The 18,708-nt window shown below is 44.5% G+C and overlaps 1 protein-coding gene across 1 annotated transcript in view; it reads right to left on the reverse strand.

Annotated features, from left to right (window-relative positions):
- Nucleotides 1-4,119: 4,119 nt before the first annotated feature.
- The window catches only part of LOC129636029 (disks large-associated protein 1-like), a gene marked incomplete at its 5' end in the record, with an annotated part of 52,982 nt that continues 38,393 nt past the window's right edge, over nucleotides 4,120-18,708 (reverse strand). The window contains 2 exons of the mRNA XM_055559304.1: nucleotides 4,120-4,775; nucleotides 8,734-8,825. Coding sequence (XP_055415279.1) covers nucleotides 4,557-4,775; nucleotides 8,734-8,825 — 311 coding nt within the window. The remainder of the gene's footprint in view (nucleotides 4,776-8,733; nucleotides 8,826-18,708) is intronic.

Raw genomic sequence — 18,708 nt, forward strand, 5'->3', positions numbered from 1 at the left:
TTTTTTTTGTGTTTTTTTTTTTAAGCGTCTCTGGTGCAAGTGTATCTGATATATCTTTTTAAAAGTCTTTCATTTTTCAATGATAATTTCTAACACTTTAGGGAGCTGGTTAAAATGCCAGTAACCATGTAAGATCACCTCATTCTAAGTGTTTAAACTGCTAGGAGTAAGGGCATTTAAAGATAACTTCAGCTGGCCACAAAGGTCATACGCCATCCATCATGACTAAAAACAAAAATCAACCTTCTCTGCCAAATCCCTGGGTCTCTTCAGTGTTTAGGAACCGCGAGGCTGTCCCCCTCCACGTGGCTGCTGAACCTTGCAGGTCAAATTTCTTTTCTCTCTACCTGGGACCTCAAGATGAGTGGCTGCTCTTTGAGTGAGACAGCATGTCTACTGGGACAGAAAGCTTATTTGATGGGTTTGACACAGGACAAAATCCTGATTCGGGGGTGTAATAGGACTGTGGAGCAGTGAGGAAAGACTGATGGAGACAAACGTCTGCCCTATGAACTACTGGGTTAACAGAGACCGAATGTGTAGCATTCGAAAGGGATGATGGGAAAATCCCGACTCTTCTCAGAAAGCAGGCCGGCTGCCATTTACAGCACTTGGTAAGCAGAGATGTACATCTATCTGTGTAATTAGGTAGGCTCCCCCCCTCCCCAAGATGGACACTAACAAAGTAATGGAACCAACACTTTCCCCTTTAAAGACCTCCCCCCGCCCACCACCACAACAACAATATAATATACATAGTACAAGAAAAGTTGAGAAAACACTTCAGGTCTAAATTGTCTTAAGAATAGGACAAAAGAAAAAAATCCCTTATGTAGTCTCTTAAGCTAGCAGTGCTTCCTTGGTCTTGCCTTTCCTGTCTTCATTTTATTGCCTTTCGGAATAGATGGATGTCCCTGAAAGATCAAATTGACAATCTTCTGCTGAGACAGACATTTGAAGCAGTGACTGATGACACAACAGTGAGGCAGTTTGTGCAGCTGTGAGCGACGCAGGTACCCGCACCCCACCCCCTCCCCCCCCCCCGGGCACCCACTACACATCCTGGTCCCCCCGCGCCCAGCCCCTCTTCGTCCCCTCTCGGCGTGTCACTCCCGGACTCTGGTGACAGGGTGTGATGTCTGAGGCTGGACATCAAGCGCTCCAATCTGCTCGCCCAAAATAGGAAGCGTGTCGGGGAAATCAAGGGGATCGGAGCCCTAGTTTCTTTCGCGTGGAAGACGGCGAGATCCCTAGGGACCACCCCCCACCCCCACCCCGCCCCGCCCCGCGGGATCCTGGATGTCTGAGATACCCTACAGTTGGATATTGCTGGAATCTAGGGACGGACTAGCTCGAGGAGGACGGAGGATGGCTGGCGGGTGACCTAGAGAGGGGCCGCGTCTACGCGGGTGGGCAGGCGCCGGGGAGGAGGCGGCGGCGGCGGCGGCGGCGGCGGGAGCGCGGCGGCCGGGGCCTCAAAGCCGGGTCTGCGCCTCGGGGATGTAGATCTCGATGCTCTCGGCGCTCTCGGTGGCCGAGTTCTGACGGACGGACGCGGCGCGCTTGGCGGCCATCAGGCGCTTGCGGGCCTCCTGGCGCTGCGAGCTCTCCAGCGAGCGCTCCCGGATCAGCGGCGCGGGGCCCTTCGCCGGCTTCTTGGGCACTGGAGGAGGGGCCCTTCGCTCCTGATCAAAGCAGAAGGTTCAGGACATTACACAGCTTCTCAGGACAAGCTTGGGGGAAACTGGGATAGGTCAGTAGTTAGCACACACTTTTTTTTTTAAGCCTAAGGGTGGTTAAGTTAGTTCTGATCTGCACACTGTATACATATTTACACACACACACACACACACACATATGTATTGGAGAAGGAAATGGCAACCCACTCCAGTATTCTTGCCCGGAGAATCCCGTGGACAGAGGAGCCTGGTGGGCTACAGTCCATGGTGTCTCAAAGAGTGAGACATGACTGAGCTACTGAGCACATAAAATGTATATATATTTTTTCCTTAGTATTCTGGCTTGGGTTTTCAAAAAGATGCATGAGGGAAAAAAATACTGGGAAGTTTAAGGCCAAGGGTAAAGCTGGAGGGCAGAACTAGTCTCTCCAAGGGAAGGATATGGGTATTTAAAATCTAACCAGCTCCCGCCCCCGCCCCTCGCCCCCACTTCACCTAAAGGCTGCAGCTTCCAGCACATTTACTGTGGTTTTTCTCTGGAGGCTCCAGACTCTTTCGGATGCCAGAGATGGGAAGGAGAGGGCAGCGGTCGCCTCTTAGATTCTGCATCCCCTCTAAGCAGGGAGGCAGCGTGTGGTACCATCTGGGTTCAGAGTTTAAAAACATCCCTGCCCTCTCCCCCGATCCCACCCAAACCTAAACAGCCAAACGAGGAAGAAGCAATTGTTAAAACTGTGTTCGTTTAGCTTTGCTGGTGTCCCAGTGAGTTACACCCATTTACACATCACACACAGACACACAGAGGTGTACTCGGCAGGGTCACCCTGGAGGGAGTTCCTACCCTTGGGGGTATGGAGTCAGCTCCTAAAACATCCTGCTGGACCATCACGAATTAGGGGCCTCGGGGTGACCTTGGTGGCCCGGAAGGCTGTTTCGTCATAGGGACAGACATTGCGCCATGACAACTGAACACAAGACTGAAAGAGGCCATTCCTGCTCCCCTCCCCCACGCCCGGGGCAGCAGCAAACTAGAAACCGGTGGGCTATTTTTAAATGCCACTGCAAAAACAAGTCATTCATAACTTGGACTGGAAAAAAAAAAGTACAGTGGGAAAGGGAATCTAAATCACAAAGGATTTTTAGGAAAAAGATAGTGAGTTTTCAGGCTGCAAAAAGGTCCATGTGAATCTGATGATTTCATCTTTTAATAAAATACCTTAAATTCTCATAAACCTAAATGTGAGAAGTATCTTAAAATATGGATTCCATGATTCTCCAAAGGGCACTCTCTGTGTTCCTCCTTTGCTGGCCTTCGTGGAGTGCCTAGTTACCCTTATTGCAGTGGAGTTGCCCGCCGGTTGTTTAAGGTGGAGTCTCGTGTGGATAAAAAAAAGGAAGCACAGAGTGCAAACCGTATTCCACCAACTCTGATTGCGTTTGTTCATTGTTTCCCCTCCAGTTCATGGGGTGATGCAAAGCTCTGATCACAGATACCATGCATGAAGATTTAGAAATCAAGTTAATAATGATTTATAGTATAACTGTCACTAGGTACCATATATCAATCCTTAGCTTCAGTCCTTTTGGACATTTAAAATCTTCATGATTGGGACACTCAGTAGATACTTTTGAAAGTACGATTGTTGAAAATGTTTTAGTCATATTTTCCTTTCCTTGCATAGTTTATTTTTTTAACAACAATTTTAAAAAATTGATGAAAAAGTAATTAGATGGTTAGCTCTAGAAAATCAGTTACCAGTAATGTGTGTACATCTGTAATGTTTTCTTAAAACCAGACCAATTTAAAAGCTTGTTTACCAGACAGTTTTAAACCCAGATTAAAGAAAACTAGAATGAATGCAAATGTTTGGCTACCCCAGTGAGAAGCCACACAGGCATCAATGGTACTTTGATGTTTCATACCAAAACCCGCCAGGTGGATGGTGACAGAATTAGAGATGAGGGACAGTGATGAGAGTGGTGGCCCCTTCAGTTATGCACCCGCCCTTAGCATTAGATTTCTCCTGGGAGCCCAGGGACTCCAAGAACTTTGATATTATGATGGGCAGCAGCAGAATGGACTGGACTGATAGGTGAAAGGATCAGGAAGAGGCATCACAGAAATGGCTGTGCCTGACTTCAGAAGTTGAACCTCTCAGAATCATTTGACCTCAGGCTGTAGGAAAGCAAAGGGTTAAAAATGTCATGCATCTCCGGGCAGCCTAAGAGGGTGGACATTGGATACCTGGGCAAGCCTGGTGGAGCCACTGTAGTCAAATGTGAAAACTGCAGTTTATTAATTCAAGTAAAAGAATTTGAGTCTTTATTTCTAAGCTCTTGCATGAGGAACCCAGTGAGCAATACTCCCCAAGGCAAATCAACCAAAGGTAAAACCTTTTTTTTTTTTTAAAAAAGATCCCAACATTTATGATTACTGTGAAACTCTACGGTGTTTATATTTTTAGACTTGAACAACAGTGGTTTCTTTATTACTATATTTATGAAATGATTATCAAAGTCGGTTAGTTTGCAGGGCTTCCTATTTTCTCGGAAACACATTCTAGGGGTGTAAGGAAGTTGTACTCTTGCTCTATGTAATCGTGCACTGAAGATGTCATTTATTTTAGTTTAAAAAGCAAAATGGAGGCAGTTCCTTCCAGTGACTAAAATGGTTTAACTTAAAGTTTAATTAACAAAAAAAAAAAAGCCACATTTCCCATTTTCCAATTCACAGACAGGTTTTTCTTTAAAAATATGCCTGAAACATATTACAGATAATATCCCAAATGATTACTATGTAAACATTGTCATTACAATGAAATTAATATGATTTCAGCTCCATTTCACATTGTAAACAACAAGACTGAGAGCAGAAGCCTATTTAGACTGTCCAGTGTTTGTGCAGGTTTTTAAATGAACCATACAAAATCTACATTGTTCTACCTTCTTGTCAAGAGGATCCATCTGTTTCCAATTATTGGCCTTTAACTGATGAAGTTCATCAAATTTCATACTAATGTTCTCTATGGACAACTGCAGCATGTCCCAGAACCCTGCCAGATCCTGAGAGGTGGGCCTTGGATGAGCATTGGGATTCTGTGCAAGAGAAAGAAAAACAGTCACGCTTTAGAAGCGATGTTTGTGACAAGCCCAGGATCAACGCGGCATTTTCAAATACTTCAAATAACAAAAGGAGGATGAGTTCCTTTTAGTTTTCAGATAGGAGAGAAAAGTGAAGTTACTGATGGTGCTATGCTGTGCTTAGTCGCTCAGTCGTGTCCGACTCTTTGTGACACCATGGATTGTAGCCTGCCAGGCTCCTCTGTCCATGGGGATTCTCTGGGCAAGAATACTGGAGTGGGTTGCTATGCCCTCCTCACTGATGGTACTTTTATTTATTTATTTTATATTTTATAGGTATATGTATATATGTTTTATGGGGCTTCCTAGGTGGCACTAGCGGTAAAGAACCCACCTGCCTCGGCAGTAGACATAAGAGACAAGGGTTCGATCCCTGGATGGGGAAGATCTCCTGGAGGAGGGCATGAGAATCCACTCCAGTATTCTTGCCTGGAGAATCCCATGGACATAGAAGCTTGGCGGGCTACAGTCCATTGGGTCTGAAAGAGTCGGACACTACTGAGTGACCGAGCATACATGCATACATTATATATACCTCTATATATTCACCTTTATTAAGAACGAATTGACAAATAAGATTATAAGATATTTAGAATGTACCGTGTGATGATTTGATATAGACACACCTTGAGTAAGGACTTCCCCATCGAGTTAAGCAGCACATCTTCACATCACATCTTTATCCTTTTGTGTGTGTGTGTGAGAACATTTATCTTCTATTTTTTCTTAGCAAAGCTCAGTTAGACAATACAGTGTTATCAACCGTAGTCACCATGTTCTAATTAGATCTTCAGACCTCATTCATTTTATAGCTGAAAATATTTATCATTCTACCAACACCCCCTCCCACTTTTATACTCTCTCTATGAATTTGGCTTTAAAAAAAAAAAAGATTCCACTACAAACCATAATTTTATACAGTCATTTTATGCACATTTGAGTCAGTGATTCTCAATGCCAAGGTAAAATTCTTTTGTAATACAGCATCTATCAGTATGGTATGGTGGGGAGTCTAAACATTTGGAAAAAACCCAGAATGTGTGCTATACGCCAAAATGCATTTAAAACTATATTTAAATGAAAATACCATATTACAAAAAATACAGTCTATTGTTATTAGAGTCAGTATTTGACTCCATGGCATCCAACATACTCAGAGAACAGATAAGGAATCTAAATAAGATTCATTTTAATACTTACATTGAGTGAAATAATAGAGCAAACAAGTGATAAGTAATAAAAGAATTAAATTTTCAAAGTATTGTGTGCTTAACAATTAAGATATTTCTAATATCGGAAGTCATTTTATCATATAAGTACTAGGACATAATCATTTGGAAATGAATTGGTTTTAAATTGACCATAACACAATACAGCAAACATGAGAACACTTGTCTGTATGTACACATAGATTTCTGTGCATTTGCTAGATAATATTAAACATTCTTTGATGTGTAGATTGACTTTCTTTGCCCTCATTCACATATCCCTGACAAGCACTAGAGTAGGAACCACGAATTTATATGATCTGAGACAGAAAAACCATAACTAAGAGACTGAAGGTATTACTACCGGCAACAATAGCTAAAGGTATTCATGGGCAGATAGGTGGGGCTCATACTTATCAGAGGTTTCTATTGAGGTTCCATTTGGTTACCTCTGGGTATCCCAGGCAATTGGAAAGACTGTGAAATCTCATGCCATATAATAACTTGAGGCCCGTTCTTACTTTTAAAACAACCCTAAAGAAATGACAGCATCAGAATTTCAGAAAGCACAGGGTCAGTGACCATCAAAGTTAATAGACTGGAAAAAATACTTTTTAGCCTTTTGATGGATGAGTATTACTGGTCTGATTTCAAAATAAATACAAGAATGTATTTATAAACTTATACTTTAAAAATTACCCATAGTTCATTGGAATAATTAAATTCTAAAATTTGTAAGTATTTGGTTCACTGTTAAACTCTATTCCAGTGACACCTGAATTGACAAGAGGGCTTCTCTGTAGCATTTTGATATAGTAAACTCGAATGTTTCTTAATATCTAGGTTCAGAATAGACAGATAATAACTTTGACAAAGTACTTGTCAACTGGAGTTTTATGATCTCACAATATATTACCTTATCTTATTTGTAATTAAAAGCTAAATTGCAAAAAAAAAAAAAAAAGCTAAATTGCTTATACCTGAAGTTCATTAAAGCCTTCTAGGTCCCAAGCCCTGTTGTTAAACTGTGTTAGTGCATTAATACATAGACTGATAGCATTTAACTCTGCAGTAACATGGGAAATTTGTTCCTTTCCCACCAAGAATCTCTTTGCCCCCTCATCATCCAAGGGGTGAATGGGGAAGCAGAGAGAAAGAGCTTGGGTGCTCAGCCAGTCTCTTAATCAGTGGCTCCTGTGACACCCAGCAAAAGTAGTTGCAAAACCTGCTTCAGTCTGAACCAGGTCACTTGGAGGCCAGAGGTGACAGAGGATGAGAAAGATAAGGAAGGCCAGTTTGAGAAATATGGCTTTATATGAACTTTTTAATTTAAAGAGTTAAAGAATAATATGAATTTAATATGAATTAAGATCTGTGACATGTGAGCAAGTTTACAATTTAGAAGGAATTCTGTACCTAACACATAGTGAAGCTCAATAAAATATTTGTTAAATCACTGATCAATACATTTACTAATATATATTATCTCATAATTCAGAATAGAATTTCTGAGAAGGTGAAAGACGGGCCAGGTCATTTTTGCTGAGGAAGGGGAAAACAAACTATATGTGTGGGAGGTGGGGGTGAGGAGGCAGGAAAGAGGTTTCAGAAAGAAAAGGCTGGTGAAGGGGAACAAGAGCACTGACTTGTGCAGACTTTATATCTATTCTTGGTTGAGTCTTATCTAGACAAATCCCATTCAGTCTGTATTTGTCCTTGTTAACAACAAGATGTGGTTAGAATGCTAAAAAAAAAAATCATAGTTTTGGTCAATCAGATCACAAATGATTGTGTTTTGAACTTTCCAGAAGATTAAAAGAATTGCTTTTCATTTTCTTTATTTTAGATGCAGTTTCCATCCCTGGGTTGGGGGTATCCTCTGGAGGAGGAAATGGCTATCCACTCCAGTATTCTTGCCTGGAGAATCTCATGGACAGAGAAGCCTGGCAGGCTACAGTCTATAGGGTCGCAAAGAGTTGGACGCAACTGAGCGACTGAGCACACAGATGCAGCTTGATCATTAATTGGCCAATAAAAGCTATTTTTGTGGAATGACACTTGTGGAGATGGCAGAATTAAAAAAAAAAAAATGTGAGGAAGTTCTTGGCCTTGCATTTTGCTGACAGTTTTTTAAAAATGTTGTTGCTGCTAATACTGGTTTTGTCTGTTTGTTCTGCTTTATTTCATTTCGGTGTGTCCAAGAAAGATGAATGATTCATTGTTCTCATGGAGATCAAACCTACACTTTCTGACACATTCCACCTCCAGTTCTTGAATTAAAACAGAGTACTCTGATAAGGAAAAAGGCCCCAATGGCTACTTCAGAAAGAAACTCGTTATCCAAAATGATTTTTTTCTGAAATATTATTTTTGAAATATCAGACTGCTCCAATTGGGTAAGAATAATAAAATCAGGAGGCCAGGAAAATAGAAAATCTTCAGCAACCAGAAAAAAAAAAAAAAGGAAATGGAGTTTTAACTTGATTGGATTCTTCAAAGATTATTTAATATTTTTCATTATTTTAAAAGATAAATATTTTTAAGAAAAGCAGGAAATATATGATTAATTAGAAAATTCTCTCTTTCAGGTTAAGAGAGTCCAATGAGCCCTGGCTTGGTTCTACTTTAGTTGGACTGGTCTGACCACATGGTCTTCTCATGGGGAGGAGCAGGGAAAACTAGTATTGATAGGGAAAGATACCTACCAGGTTTTCTTCACACAGTTCTCTGAACTGGTAGAATTTCTGGGCCATAAGAAGTTGGGCACTGCCCACTGCGGTTCGGATTTTCCCTAGAACTGAAAAAAGCAAACAGACAAGAAGTTTACACATAATGTCTCATTGTTGAGATTAAGTCTGGCAAAGCAAAGAGGAAGTTGCGCTATAGTTATTAGGGAAGACTGCATGCAGAACGCGCGCCCGCGCGCGCACACACACACACACACACACACAGCCAGGTCGTGCCGTTGCTCTGCGCGTCTGTGCAAGAGAGACTCCTGAGTTAAAGTAGAAAACCAGCTTGGAAAAACCCACATGCTCACCAGGCATCTTTCTTAGGGATAACAGTTTTCCATCACAGCCATGGATGTTACCAGGAGAGGAGGCAAATAGTTCTGCTTTGTTTTTTCCCTTTTACTGCAAAGATGAATTTCCAGTGTTTACCAGTCCGGTTAGGGATTTATTTGTGTCAGCAGTCATGGTCTGCTAGCTTGTTTTTCTAATCCGAATCCAAACACAAGGAAAGCAGCCCTGACTTGCAGGGGTAGGGATCTCATGGCACTCACCAAATCCCATCCACAGCCTTCCTTATTTTTCCGGAGCTCAGCCACTGGGACCGTCAGGAAAGAAAGCCTGGCCAATTCAAAGATTTTGTAAGGAGCGAACATTTTCAGCCCGTTGCCTAGGGAACGCCAGCACTGTCCCAGCTTTTACACTCCATGGACCAGCGTTATTGTTCAGAGAGGTTTAATTCCCTGTGCACTGTGCTGAAAATCCTCCCCTTTGCCAGCTACTTCTTGCCTTGAGTGAAGTCGAAGGGGAGAACCTTCCAGCAGTGGGCGAGCTGAGCGGGATGGAGCCTCTGCCCGGAGCATCCCTGAGCATCTCTGAGCATCCCAAGCTCCAGATTATCCCAGAGGCACTCGCTCCGCCTGGTGGGGACTGCGCGGCTGGAGCCCGGCCACCCGCCACCGCCACTGGGCAGGAAGGAAGGGGAGATGGCGGCGGCCACAGAGAAAAACAGAGCAGGCGGGCCTCTTGAAGCTCTTGTCCACTTGAAACTCTTCACTGGGGCCGGGACGGATTTTATGGGACTGAAGCAACGTTTTTGCTGCTGTAGTTTTGTTCTGACTTTACCGTGTCTGAGACTCAGAGTGGAATTAGATCTCCTTTTCTTGACCTCATTCCCCACAAAGACTGAGAAGACAACAGAAGGACAAGCAATGTCGTTTGCCTCAGGGTTTCCTGGTCAATTGCTTCTCAGTTAGTTTAAGGCTGCCAGGCTGGATAATGGTTCTGGCAGGCCACCACTGGTCTCTACCCAAATAGTTCACACACGTTTCTGGGTCAGGAAGATCCTCTGGAAGAGGGCATGTCAACCCACTGCAGTATTCTTGCCTGGAGAATCCCCATGGACAGAGGAGCCAGGCGGACTATAGTCCATAGTCACAAGAGACACAACTGAAGTGACTGAGCACGCACACGTACATAACCAGGGCATCTCTGGGCTTGGGAAGTCACCAGTCAACCGTGAGGCTGAAGTGCAGAGACCACCTCCCTAGGGAGAGCTGGGGTCCTCCTTGAGAGCACCTGGCACAATTCTTCAGGCCTAAGTGTTGGATTTTTTTCAGTCTATCTGCTTTTAGAATCTTTTGGGATGGTTGCATTTTCCTCTTTAATTGATCCATCATGTCTGTGAGGCCTTCCTCCTTTTTCTTTTTTAATTTAAAAAATTTATTGGAGTAAAGTTGCTTTAAAATATTGTGTTGGTTTCTGCTGTACAGCAAAGTGAATCAGCCATACATATACATATATTCCCCTTTTTAGATTTCCTCCCCATTTCAGGTCACCAAAGAGCATTGAGTAGAGTTCCCTGTGCTATGCAATAGGTTCTCATCAGTTATCTATTTTATACATAGTCACCTCCCTTCATCTCTCAACATCCCAAAGCAGAAACGACATGGGGAAACAGGGTACCACAGAAGCTAAAGGGTCAGGCCCTGAGTTGGCTGAGGGTCCTCTCTGGAAAACTTACCATCCATTGCTCTGGACAGGTCACCTAATCTCTGTTTTCTTATATGTAAAACGGGATCGAACCCAGGTCTTCTGTATTACAGGTGGGTTCTTTACCGTCTGAGCCACCGAAAAAGCCCCATTTTTTTTTTACTGTATGTGGCGGCAATTAACTTTGCAGGGACTGGGCTGGCCCTCAACGCCAAGGCCAAAACAGCCCCAGAGGAGGCTGCAAAGATATGTGGAGTCTCCATAAAAGCTGGTGCAGGGACAGTCCATGGGGAGTCTGGAAACTCATTCATTCACTTAGAAATACTGGGACTGGAAGCAGTCAAACATCCAGTGCTTCCCGACTATGCCAGCTCCCCCATCAGCATGTTAGAACTCAGAAACAGAGCAGAGGACTTCCCCAGTGGTGCACTGGATAAGAATCCACCTGCCAAAGAAGGGGACATAGGTTCCATCTCTGGTCTGGGAAAATTCCACATGCTGCAGAGCAGCTAAGCTTGTGTGCACCACACTGCTGAGCCGATGTACTGCAGCTACTGAAGCCCACACACCCTAGAACCTATGCCCCACAACAAGAGAAGCCACAGCAATGAGAAGCCCAGCCACCACAATGAAGAGTAACCCTGCTCGCCACAACTAGAGAAAACCCGCACAGAGCCACAGAGATCCAGCGCAGCCAAAAATAAATACATAAATAATAAATGGAACTCTCAGCTCTTAAAAAAAAAAAAAGAGAGAAAGAGCAGAACAGACATATTTTTTTATATCTTCAACCTGGACACTACCTATCAATTCAAAGGAGTCCATCTGGCTGTCCCACCAGTGGTGAAGGTCCTACAGCGGTCAGACTAGGTGAACACCTCCCAGACTCAGCTGCCTACACCTAATTCACCTGGTCTGCTTCCTTGCCTGTCTAACTTCCTCTGTGTAACATAGTAGAAAAAGCACAGGCACTGGAATCTGAAATGCCATTTATCAGCTACAGATCCTGAGAGAATTTATTATACTCAGACTCTGCCCTCTTTATCTGCTGAGTGATCATAATACTATCTTCCTAGGATTGTAGACTGTAGATTTGATGAAATTGTGTATGAAAATCCTTAGGCTGTAGCAGGAATTATAACTCCTATATCCTTTCGACATTCTTGGTCATTTACCGGGGAAACAAAAGGTGACATATTCCCAAACAGGGGATTATTTCTCCTGTGAATCTTCACACTCCAAACTCTCTTCCCAACAGTGTGGACTGATTGAATGTCCTCTTTTTTGGTGGCTGCCATGCAGGGAGACCTAGACAAGTGTCAAGGAGAGGGTGTATCATGTCTTTAATCATGTCTCTGTGTAGATAAGGAATCCATAACAATTCTTCAGGGCCCCAGATTTTCATCCCTATCTGTAGAGTCTGGCATAGCTCCCCACCTATCAGAGCTAGAACCGTGGTTAACTGACTGACAGAGACACACAGAGGAGACAGGATCTTAACCAAGGATGCCTAGACCACTCTGTTGGAGCCTGTGCAGAAAAGAAACCTGCAAAATCAAAGATCAGATTCTCCCTGGGAGCCACAGTTGCTCCAGGCAAATAAGGTCCATCTTCAAGTACAGAGCAGACCAGATACACTCTGATGGCCTGCAGAGTGCAGGGCCCTCCCTTCTCATGGAACTGTGTTTCGCCACATGGTTTAGAGCCATTCAAATCCGTGGACTCCAAACTCAGTGTGTCTCTTGCTGTTGATCATTAGTCCTTGGAGATGGTCTTGGTCCACTCCCTCCCTGACCCTCCTTTTCTGACTCTCATTCACTGGCAACTGAATCCCTGCTTCCTTGTCTTCAGCAAAAACCTTGTCTCCTATGAGATGAAGAAAACGGAAGGAACCAGGCATGAATATTCTCAGTGTTCTGCCTCTCCTGACACTTGCCCACCCCCATGGTCCCCTAAAGCTCTAAAGAGGGGAGGTTTTGCATGATGGATGAGCAGTGATGCGGCCAGCATCAGAGATGTCAGGTGCCCGAAGTACTGCCATTCATTCCTGATGGAATCAGCTCAAGATTGACAACCACCCCTGTGCTAAATAGCTCTCCACATCCACCCTTCCCATCTCCCTGTATCCTTGGTCCCACTCCCTCCTGGTTGCTCTTCCATCTCAGCCCCTCTTGAGAGCTTTACCTGAGAGACCTGGGAGCTGCCTCAAGTCTCTCCCATCCTAAGGGAAAAGTCCTCCCCCATCTTGTAATCCCCTCTAGCTAACCTAAAATCCCTCTCCTCCCCTGTTATGGGCTGACTTCTGTCCTCCCCAAAGTCATCTGTTCAAATCCTAACCTCAAGAACCTCTGATCGGGACTGTATTTGGCCTTCAAACCTGTACTTAAGTTAAAGCAAGGTCATTAAGGTGAGCCCTCATCCAATATAACTGGTGTTCTTATAAGACAGTGGAGTTAGGATGTAGATACACACAGAGGGAAGACCAAACCAAGGGGAGAGGCCTTGGGAGAAACCGGCGTCTTGATCTCAGCCTTCTAGCCTACAAAACTATGACCAAAAAAATTTCTGTTGGTCAGACGACCAGGTGGTACTTTGTCACGGCAGCCAGAGCATATGAATACATCCTGGTAGATGCTGGATTCTTCAAAGGGCAGACTCCTTTGCTCTCTGCATTCTCAGCTCCCAGCGGTCCTGCCTCCCTTCAGTCTGGCTGTCCCTGCCCTCCCCCCACTTCTGGTCCTCTGTGTTTGGCACAAGGGAATCTCAGCCCCCTGGGTACTCACAGGGCTCTCTGGTCCTGGCCTGGCTTCCCTCTTCCCTCTACCTCTGGAATGTTGAACACAAAACTCGGTCCTGAGTCTACTTCCCTTGACTCCTGTGAGTGATCTCATCCATGCTCCTGGGTTCAGCTATTCTGTAAAAGAGGTTTATTTTGCTCAAATTTGTAACTGGGGTTATACCAGCCCCTGGTGTAGCATGTCTGAGCACTTGCTAGACACCTCTTTGGATTTGTGTCCCCAAATCCACATCCCCTTCAGGCGACTCTAGTTGCTTACAGTTAGGGCTAAAGGCTCCAGCAGCCCTCCTCACCAGTTTGGAGGTTTGGCTTTGTTGAGGGAGCCAGAGGGTGTTCTTATCTCATACAATTCTCATGCTTAAAACTGTTCTGTGCTCCTCTATCATCCCTGAGATAAGCGAGAAACTCCTTTTAATGGGCCACCTATTTAACCTCACCTCTGTTCATTCCTATGATGCCTTAGGCCCCCAATTTCCCAAAGCTGGTCTCTCCACACTGCTTTTGCTCAGGCTAAACACTGAACTGAGGGTGCCTCCTGCCTTGGGCCCACATTGACCCCGCCCAATGGCCCCACCCCTTTAACCTCTCCCTGTCTTTGCACCTCAAATTCCTGTGCACAGCTCTATCTCTGCCCTCTCCAAATTCTTTCCAGCATCATCTATTTGTCTGGCTTTCTAACCAGACCAGGAGCCCCTCGATGGCATAGACTGAGCCAGCGGAACTCCTGATATCCTGTACAAGGAGTAAGTTTCAAAGTGAACTGACTCATCTGTAAACTTTATGTTAACCTGAAAAAGTAATGGTAAGATTCCAGGCCTTAAGCATTCTACCTCTTTAAGATTTTACTGTGTCCAGCACCACTTTTTCATTACAATCTTGATTAATTAATTAGCTAATACAGTCTTGGTTGGGTTATTGTTCCTCTTGTGTGCTCAGTAGCTTTAGTCATGTCCGACTCTTTGCAACCCTATGGACAGTAGCCCACCAGGCTCCTCTGTCCATGGGATTTCCTAGGCAAGATTGTTCCTAGTGGTTTGCTGTTTATAATACTAGCTGTGCTGACTCTGGCTGGAAGAGCCAGGCTGTTTGGGATAAAGCGGAACATGCCTCTGGATGAATTAAACCTCCTTATTTTCAACTTTTGACTTCTTTCTACTCACTTGGCCTCCCGCCACGATGGTTTAGACTTTAGGAGCGAGGAGGAAAAAGGAAGTTTTAAAAGAGTGGATCCACCCACTTACTCCAAAGTCATGTGGATTTGTCAGACCAAAATCTGTGTGATTTCAAGTCAGATTATCCATGCGGAGACGTTTTTATTTACAAGTGTGTCCTCGTGGAAAAGAATTTTGCCAACCAACTGCCCAGCTGTTTCTCAAATACATTTGTGATCCAGAGCTGCTGTCAATAAAAGGTCTCCACAGAAAACATGGATCTGTTTTCATTCCTGGCTGACAAGGGCTGCTCTGAATGTAACAAAAGCACTTTTTTTTTTTTCTTAAAGGAGCCAAAACTTAAATGAATAAAGAATGATGAATTTATTAAAGGTTAATGAACAAAGAATAGAATTCTCAAGAAGAAATTATCTCGTGGACTAAAACCAGAGCTTCCATGGGGCTAAGCCCTGGGGGAAATATTATTTTGTTTGTAAAGAGCAAGTATTCAAACACTCAGCTAATTTTATTTTTCCCCAACTCTTACTCCAGGAGTCCTACTTGTAAAAGATGCTTATGTTCCCATCCATGTCTCCATTTACATCAGCCAGGAACTAGTAACAGCATCTACATCACATAGACAGATACAGTTTTTGAGCCTTTGAAACTGGAATGAGATGAAATGTGTTAACATTTCCCTTGGGAATATGGAAGGACTAAAAACTGCATTTAAAGTCCATTCCAATGATCTTCCACAGAAATAGTTATGGTTAGAGAAAGCAATGGGGAATTGTGCTCCATGAGGCAAGTCCTCTCTCTGCAATCACTGCCTTTCTGTTGAGTAGAGATGTCTAGAACATTGAGAACAACACCAGGAAAGCTGCTTCCAGTCATGGTCCTGCTTCCCTCTGCCCATCTCTACCTCTCCCTGCCTTCATGCCTCTGAGCCTCTCAGCCTCAGATCACTCCCAGTAAAACACACCTGCAAAAGGATGCCCAGACTAGCACCAACGCCTTCCTCTTTGTGCCCAGCACTGTGCAAAGCAAAACGCACCCAGCATTCTGGAAGGTTAAACATAGGACACATTGCACCCAGTTTTCTTTTCATGACTGCCACTTCCTTTGTGGTCACTAATTTCAGGTTGGTCAGACCTTAAAAAACATGTAAGCCTGTGTGTGTGTGTGCATGTTGGGGCATGGAGGTGGGGGGGAACCTTTTGAAGATCAATTCAAAGGAAAGATGAGACTAGAACCGGAAGGAGCTAGGATGCACCCACCTTACCCACTTAGAAGCACTCAAGGCTTGAGGCAGCTGATCTGAAGAAATCACAGCATGCTCCTGTGCCTGCCACCCACCAGTCCTCAGGCTGCAGAGAGGCCACAGGAACCCTGGGCAGAGCAAGCTTGGGATGGCACCCGCCAATGGGTGAGGCAATGACTGTACACAGCTTCCCCACTGTAACTCAACCTGAAACCTGGCAAACCCCATTTCAGGTTTCATTACCAGCCCGACGTTCGCTGCCAAGGCTCCCAGGCCTTCTAGGGGACTCAAGGTCAAATTTCAGTAAAGGGGGATGCTATTACCAGGCAAAATGAAAGTGTTACTAATCTGCCTCCCTCCCATACACGCTTTGGGTTTATCCGTTCATTTCAGATAAAGCCTGAAAATTCCACATAGAAGTTGTCCACAGTTCAGGAGGCAAAGCTAGATTTCCAAGCACAATCAACCAGTATATTTCATCCTGGGGCCACTGAAACCTGAGCCCATGTTTGGAGCTGGTGGTGCTGGACTGCATTCCTGGTGGGAGCCCTGCGCTCCATCTGGGTGTTTCGTCCTGGTCAGATAAAACCAGACGGATCCCTGTAACATGCAGGCCCTCTCCAACAGCGTGAGGGAGCATCTCCCTGGGACAGCTGTTTCACACAAGGGCCCATTGTCTGAGACAAGCTCGGGTCGGTTTACCTCGAGAGCTGCGGGAACATTCTGTCAGCTGCTACGGCTCCCTTGCTCACTGCAGATTTCTTTTAGTTTGTTATTGAGCCAGAAACCTACCATCGACTGTTAGGGAGGAAGGTTTAACCCAAGAACAAAAGTCTTCATGCTGCTTTCATTTTATCAGGAAAAAGGATAGCTCCCCACACCCGAAGAATTTATAGCTTGACTTTTGGAGAGCCATGACTGTAAGTGTTTGTTTTCTTTCTGGACTTCCTTAAGTACATTTGTCCAGTTTTGGGGAAAGCAGTGTTTTCCAGTCCTGGAAGGCCACAAACAAGATCCCCAGAAAGCAGCAGTCAGAACTAGGATGATAGCAGCATAAAATAACTGATCACTGAATAATTACTGCAAATTGGATGACTCTTTTTTTTTTCTTCCGGGCTTCCCTGGTGGCTCTGATGGTAAAGAGTCCTCCTGCAATACAGGAGACCCAGGTTTGATCCCTGGGTCAGGAAGATTCCTGGAGAAGGAAACAGTTACCCGCTCCAGTATTCTTGCCTGGGAAATTCCATGGACTGTGGAGCCTGGAGGGCTACAGTTCATGGGGTCACAAAGAGTTGGATGTGATTGAGCGACTATCACTTTGTTACTTCAACTCTCTTATAGAGAAGGGTGACTGCAACCAACCCAGGCCCCAAATCTGAATCTCAGGTTCCCATCAAGCAGTTGCTTCTTTACAGGGGGAGGGAGACTGTGCCACGCAGTCTGCGGGATCTTAGTTCCCCAGCCGGGATCAAACACACACCCTCTGCACTGGAAGCACAGAGTCTTAATCACTGGACCACCAGGGAGGTCCCAGAGCAGACGGTTGCTGCTTCGAACTTCTTTTTTTCCCCCACGGACATGCTGTGTTTTGAATTTAGGAAGATATTTAACTTACATTCCTATAAGCATGATGAATAAGTATGGATGTGATGGTAGCAAGTCTGATTCAAATACATACCTTCAGCTGCTGCAGAGTATTTTTGGGGGAGGGGGGATATTTTTGTGTGTGTGTGGTGAAATATACATAAGATCTACCATTTCAACCATTTTTAAGTGGGCCATTCAGAGACATTAAGCACATTCACCAAACATTTAAAAATATTTAAAATATGGAATAATTCTGGGGCCCCACAAGATAAATAAAGCAGGTATGATTAGAATCGTCCTTTCTCCCACCCAATCCTGCTTCTTTCCCTGCTGACGGTGAAGACCAGCTCTCCTGGGAGGGATTGTTCACGGAGCCACCATCGTCACGTACCCTGAAGAATGACCCTCCTGTCTGGGACTCAACACAAAAGGTGGTTTGACGAGCAGACACATAGATCTGTGCTTGACCCATCTATCAAAGCTCTTTTTCTGTGTACACAGGTTTTTTTTTTTTCAAAAGCCGGTTACTTAGACATTGGCTATGCCTGCCAAACAGAACTGGCTCCCCTTCCTTACTACCCTCCCCCTTATTAAAAAAAAAACAAGCAAAGGTTAAATTAGAGACTTACTAAAACAAAGGCCCTCTGCAACCCCAGGCCCACTTATCAGAACAGAAGTGAGGTTGCCAAGGAGGCAGGGGCAGATATGTATGGAGAGCTTTGGAGGAGGCACTCAGGAACACACAAAGTGTTATTGTCTTGTCAGATGTTATTCATGTTGTATCTATTCCACCAGGCGCTTCTGTGTTTTGTGACCTTGGACAAGAGACTGCCAGAGAGCTGTTTTGAGGGCAAATAAAACAACACCTGTCAAGGCCTGTAGCCCACGGGCCCCGGGGACTGTGAGGACAAGATGGATATTCTTTCACGAGCTCGTATTCTCGCTTTCTCCCTGTTCTCTGGTCAGATCCTCAGTGATTTCCATTAGCCTCATTTGAAATTGGCGACTGACTGCGCATGTGCATGCTCCTCTGTGCTGTTTAGAATTCTGGTACGCTAGAGGGTAGGAGTTTCCATTTCATACATCCCAGAGCATGAAAGACAGAGAAAGCCTTCAGGTGCTTGTGAGTAGAATCTTGTCCCAAGAGCTAGAAGGGACATGCG

Source organism: Bubalus kerabau, chromosome 21 (genome assembly GCF_029407905.1).
Source record: "Bubalus kerabau isolate K-KA32 ecotype Philippines breed swamp buffalo chromosome 21, PCC_UOA_SB_1v2, whole genome shotgun sequence".
In the NCBI taxonomy this organism is placed as follows: Eukaryota; Metazoa; Chordata; class Mammalia; order Artiodactyla; family Bovidae; genus Bubalus; species Bubalus kerabau.